Here is a 6,064-nt window from a genome sequence, read left to right as displayed (position 1 = left end):
CTTCACAGGTCCAGGAGATGGACAATTTGTTCCATTATCCACTGGAAAACCATCTTTTTCTGCAGCCAAGACCACCACAAGGGGAGCAACCTCCCGCTCTCCCTGCCCCTAAGTCACACAGAGGTGAGTGTAGCAATAGCTCAGGTATGGACCTGTCACCTGCTGAAATGGGTCCTCTGGACTTGAGATTACAGTATTTATCTATCTTATCTGCTTTGCAGTCTGTTCTGCTACTGCTGCAACAGCCAGGGCCATGACGTCAGGACACGAAGGCATATCTGAGCTGGCATTCAGCTTGGCAAATCAGGTTCAGCTAGCAGTAAACTGCAGTTAGGAATTCAATATACACAGTCCAGCCAAGAAACCTCATAAATACTAATTACATTCCCGCGTCTGTTTGAAATGATGGAAAATACACCCAGTCACCACATCTGAATAGGAGGTGACAGATTCTGAAGCCTAATTCTGTGCTATTTTAAGAAACAAACAGAACTCTTGCCCTTTGTTGTAAACCTGGTCACAAACATAGTTATCCACAGTAATACAGATTTTAAAGAAATGTTTTATAAACAAAATACTTTTATTACACTAGTACATGGGTTATTTTAAAATCAAGAATAAAAATACAGTTGGTATTAAACTATTGTTTCACTAAAGTCAAAGTTACTGTAGATAAACCTCAGGAGGCAGTATTCATCTGAAAAAAAAAAAAAAGAGATGGCATTTCTTTTTCCTTTTTATTTAGTGTGTTCTGGCAATATAATTTAAACTAGACAGCTAATAAAGCATAACACTAAGCAAAACCAGAACTTAACTGGAACTGATTATAGACTGTTTTATTGATTTGTTCCAGCTTCTGATGTGAAAGTTATCACTACATTTATGTTTCCATTTTGTTAAATGTAACTATTTTTCATTAGGCTTTCTGTAAGAGCCCCATCCATGGAAAAACATTTTAAGTATTTAGAGATACTCCAGATACGTAATCCAGTTTATTGAGTAACAGCTTCTAAGACTCCTAGACAGAGAAATACCTTCTATTGTTTCTTCTTGTTTCATAGAAGCATAGTAACACTGTTGTAGTCACATCCAGCCTGGTACAGTACTCAGCAATGGAAAAAATATACTTGGCTGTGGCCTCCACAGACCACACTATCACCTGAGTGTGCAGTTACAGTACTTCAGTTTATCATAGATTCATGGATTTAAGAAAACGGCTGCCCAAGTGCAAGACAAAGAGCAGTCTCTTCTAAAACAAGAGACCCTTTATACTAAGCAGGCTCAGCAACCCACTTCAGAATGATGCAGTGGCAAGATAATACAAGCCTCAACGTATATTAAAAAATGGTAATCTGGCACGTGTCAAGCCCACAGACAGAATTGTGAATTATTACCACTTGTTATTTTAAATCTCGGCTGTATCAGAAAACTCATTCTGACCCAGGTTCTACTGCCCTGATGCTGTGCAAACAATACAGCTCCTTTTGGACGCTGTTGTAAGCAAAGTTGTTGCTTTTCTATCAGGCAGTAGTTAAAACAAGTTACTTCAAATACATTACCTTTACAGGGTTCCATCTAATCTTTTGGATACCTTTCGATTTTTACACATTCTTCCTCATTGGCTCAATCATCTTTATTGAATGTTGTTCGCAATGCTTTGCTCACCCACTAAACCAGTGAGAGTTTTCCTGCTCTTCCGAGTGGGAAATAAAATCTTGGGCCTCTTACTTCAGTAGGTGTGTCAAGTCAGCCCCACTGGCGCAGGTTACATGTGCCAACTTCCTACATGACTATATCTGGGTCATTGTTAGCATATGCCCACTTCCTCAAAGGTGCAGGTGTGGCCTGCCTCTGTTCTCTTCCCCGACTCTGACAGCTCAAAGGTTTGGTCTACATAGCATGAGGAATCTGGACTGCTTTACCTTTTTAAAGGGACAACTAGATGAAAGGGGTTCCTTTCCCCTGTCACTCCCCAATGTAAGAAGAACATATTTTGATGCAACTGAAACTCTTTGCCAAATAATTTAACCCAGATCAGTAATAGCCTCCACTGCACTGAATCTGTCATCCTATGCAAGATTTAACTGCATTAACTTAAACTCATGTCAAACTAAACAAAGGAACCTTTCTTGTATATGGGATTCCATCTACACACCCATTTCCTGGTAGGTTTTTGTGCTTTTTGTTGATCTTTTCTTGCTGCCCACATGCCAGACACACTTCTGCCAGCAGCTCAATATCCCTGTTCTCAGAAGATTGTCATGGATTTATTCTAAACCGTAAAATTTGATTGCTCATATATGGTCAGTTATTCAGCCCCATGTATATATAGCAAATACATTTTGAAAAACACAGCTTTTCCAGCAAGTGTTTACATTTCCATTTAATATGTGAATACTTTCCCATTATAAAGTAAGAATATGAAGTACAGAAACATTAAACTATTAAGATAATGATCTGGGAAGAAGAAATCTTAGTGTTTTAGAGAGTGATCTCCTGCATCTAGCAGAAATAGCACATACACGTTATAAAGTTGTACACCATACTGTAATACATATGACATAATTTTCTGATTTCCTGGAAGAGAATCATGAAAGCTGTTTACAAACAACTAGCTCATATTTTCTCCAGAGTAAATCACATGAAATACATGCAGAAACTGGAGTACGGAGGGATTGTATAGTGCTGCCATTAAAACAGTCAAAAAAGGCTCTGATCCTACAGTTGAATCTGAGTAGTCATACACCTGAGCAAGAGCAAGAACAGTTTCTCAGAAAGGTCTGATCAAAATTCACTAATAAAATCAGACTGAACAATAAAAATAGATTTTAAGGAGTCTGACAATACAGTAAGACCATTGAAAATATCCCTGTTTTATCAATTACGTTCCAACAAAAATCATAATCTGAATTACAAGTATACTGCATATCTGCATAAGCACCAAAATAATATAAAATAAAAACTTATCATCAAGTTCCTCTGATAAATGGTCCCCTCCATAGATGCAAATTTTAAATGTACATTTAAGTACTTTTGGCAAGAGGTACAGATTCCATAAAAGTCACTGCAAAGTCTGAAAAAATTCCAAAACTTGAAAACTTTGAAAAAATATCAAAGGTAGAGCATTTTCTAATGGTCTGATATGTAAATTCTGTCAATAAATTCCTGTTTTAGAAACAGCAAAATTCACTCCAGTTCCTGAGATAAACTGCAGATGAATTGTGAAGATTTACCAGACTTTACCACACTCTTTTTCTCACCTTCTTTTACACACTGCAAACAAGGTTTGAACTGAAGCTTCTGGTAAACTTACAAGTCAGCAAAGCATATGAAAGATAAAAACATTCAATTTTTTCTTTCCACTATAAAAACAGAAGACTGGCAACTTAGGTCAGAGACAGATAGACTTTAGCCAGTCTGTCAAAGTAACTTACAGACAGAGGCAATTGTTTTAGGTTAACTGCACTTGCATCTTTTAAATTAATCTTTGTTTCTATCCTGCTTTCACTGACAACTGTGCTCTTATTCGTCCATCTGCTGTCTAAGAAAGCATACCATACATGAGTTCAAAATCCCAGGGTCAGATCTGTTGAAAGTGCATGAGTCACCTAACAGCTCAGCACGTCTCTGATGGTATGCTGGAACCATCAATGTGCTGCGTTACTACCAGCCACGTGGTCAGTTCCTAACTTAGCATTCACTTTGTGCTCCATCTTCTGTAAAACTGCTGGAAGATCCAGAACAGAAGAAATAATGTAATGAGGTACTGGGGAGGTATCTCCTCGGGTAGTCATTGCTTTGTTTAACCAGACCGTTGCTTTCAAGCCAGCATTCAAGCCTCCTTGAATATCTGTATCTAGAGAGTCACCAACCATAACACACTCTGCAGGCTGCACCCCCAGGAGATCACAACAGTAATGAAATATGGATGGCGCCGGTTTCTCTTCTTTCTGCTCTCCTCCCACAACGATGGCATCGAAGTAGGGCTGACAGGCGCACGCTTCGATCTTCTCCCTCTGCGTCTGCTTGTCGCCGTTCGTCAAGAGCAGCAGGCGGACCGCCTTCCGCAGCTCCGTGAGCATGCCTCGCGTGTCCTCGGCCAGGGTGAGGTGCTGCAGGCGGGTCCTTTTCCACAGGAAATAGCACTCGGCGGCCAGGTTTCGGTTCGCCTCTCCGCCGATAGTCTCCTGGATCGCCTCCTCCCAGTGCGAAATCCGCAGGTCGGTGATGCACATCTTGGCGGGGTCGTGGCACTCCTTCAGCAGCTTGGCCTGGACCTTGTCGCAGATGACACGGGCCTCCCCTTCCCCGTAGTGGTGCTTCGACTGCAGGGCACTGATCACCTGCAACACACAACAGGCTCTCGTCAGCGCGGCCCCCTCGCGCCCCGGAGCGCGCCGCGTCCGTCAACGGCCCCCGAGGAGCCTCCGGTCAGGCGGCACCGCAGCCTGCGGGGCCGGTGGGACGGAGGGGGATACGCGCGGCACCGCGGCCGCTGGGCCAGGGGTGCCCGCAGCCTCCGTGTCGGAGTGCCGCGAGGGAACAAGGGCACTACCTCCTCAATGGCGCGCCGCCCGGCAGCCGCCGTGTCGACCAGCGTGTTGTCCAAATCGAAGAACACCGCTTTGACGCCGTGCACCCCCATGGCGGCGGCGGCGGCGCCGCCTCCCGCGAGAGCCGCCCCGCTCTACCGGCCGAGCCCCGACCACCGCCACAGCCGCCCGCGCCGCGCCACAGCGGGGCGGGGACGCCGGGTCCCGCCCCTCACGCCGGCACTGGGCGGGACTTCGCTTCCTGAGGCTGCCGGCGGGGTGGCGGCTGGACCGTCCCGCTCCGTTAAACGCGGTGCTCGGTGCGCTGCTGGGAGGGGCTGTGTGTTGGGCTGGGGAGAAGGGCCGCGGGCGGGCTCACGCGCCCCGGGAGCCGCAGTGCCCTGCGCGTCTCCGGCCGTGCGGCTGCTGCTGCTCTGGGCAGTAGGAGGCGGCCCCTGTGTGAGGAGGGGTGTGAGCAGGAGCGGGCGTTGTGGGGACCGGCGGTGTGCGGGCCGCCCCTCTGACTCCGGTTCCGTGCTTTGTGGAGGGGGTTTGGGGTTTTTTCGGGTTTGATTTTTTTATTTTATTTTTTTAATTTTTTTTTTTATTTTTTTAATTTTTTTTTATTTCGTGTCTGCCGCCGCCACCGCCGTGCAAAGGCGTTCATTCGGGCGAAAGGCTGGAAGGCGCCACAGAGCGAATGTTAACGGTGTGCGGGCCAGCTGCTGCTCCGGGACAGATCGTTTTCCCCAGGGCGAAGCTAAACAGCAAGCTTGATTGCTCAAGTAATATTCCTATCGTCCTTTGGCAATTTGTTTTGCTTAGTTGATTTGATTTCTGTTCAATACTGCTAATGACAATTAAACATTAATAATTAAATGCAATTTGCAAAGCTGGAGGAAACTCTCTTGCCAGGGAAACTGGAAGTCCACTCCAGGCCACTTCCGGTTCTGCAAATTGCACCTTTGATAGCAATCTCCTTCTGTGATAAAAGATGTTGGGTCACACATAAGGGCACAAAAATCATGACAAAGAGCTTGATGTATGGCAAGTAGAACTAGAGAAGGCGGGTATATAAGGAGAGGGAGGGATTCTGAGAAGAAACGTGCGGATAATGATCCTGTAGTTGAGGAAACGGGGGTTTTAATAAAATTGCTCTACCTGACTTGTAGTAGAATGTGCCGCTTGATAACATAGAAAAGGTGTTAGGCATGTGGATTTCACGTGCCTCTACTGAATTACTGTTTTTCAGAATTTACACAGAAGAATGACTAAAAATAGCTGAATTTCTAGGATTCTCTCCACTTAAGATGGTGTCTGTTTCAGATAGCTCTGCGTTCCAGTCAGTGAGCAGCGGATCCTGTGTGTGCATTCCAGAAAAGCTACACTTCCATAAATGTAATCTTTGTGCTTTGACAGTTTGTCAGAGATCATAATTTGAAAATAAATGTCTTAAAAGATTGATATGTATTATGCATGTGTTATATCTTTACTAGAAGCTTTCAGCTACAGAATTTAAGTGCTTAACTCAT

At 44.6% G+C, this 6,064-nt stretch overlaps 1 protein-coding gene across 2 annotated transcripts; it reads right to left on the bottom strand.

Moving 5' to 3' along the window:
* Positions 1-962: 962 nt before the first annotated feature.
* Positions 963-4,775, bottom strand: NANP (N-acetylneuraminic acid phosphatase). Of its 2 annotated transcripts, XM_030500107.2 has the most exons (3): positions 4,556-4,744; positions 3,813-4,343; positions 3,638-3,727 (listed from the first exon to the last, which is right to left on the bottom strand). In XM_030500107.2, exons 1-3 carry the CDS (start codon positions 4,643-4,645, stop codon positions 3,698-3,700), a joined length of 651 nt encoding a protein of 216 aa, XP_030355967.1. In that variant the 5' UTR covers positions 4,646-4,744; the 3' UTR covers positions 3,638-3,697. The 2 variants fall into 2 exon arrangements, with proteins under 2 accessions (XP_030355966.1, XP_030355967.1); XM_030500106.1 differs by having other exon boundaries at positions 963-4,343; positions 4,556-4,775.
* Between the last annotated feature and the right edge of the window lie 1,289 nt (positions 4,776-6,064).

This window comes from Strigops habroptila, chromosome 10 (assembly GCF_004027225.2).
Source record: "Strigops habroptila isolate Jane chromosome 10, bStrHab1.2.pri, whole genome shotgun sequence".
NCBI classification, from domain to species: Eukaryota; Metazoa; Chordata; class Aves; order Psittaciformes; family Psittacidae; genus Strigops; species Strigops habroptila.
Note: the sequence above shows the minus strand (reverse complement) of the source record. Positions and strands in the feature narration are given on the sequence as shown.

Coding starts and splice junctions, on each gene's coding strand:
- NANP (XM_030500106.1), bottom strand. CDS start 4,645: ATGGGGGTGCACGGCGTCAAAGCGGTGTTCTTCGATTTGGACAACACG. Junction 4,344..4,555: donor GGCGGCGCGCCATTGAGGAG/GTAGTGCCCTTG, acceptor TGTGTGTTGCAG/GTGATCAGTGCCCTGCAGTC.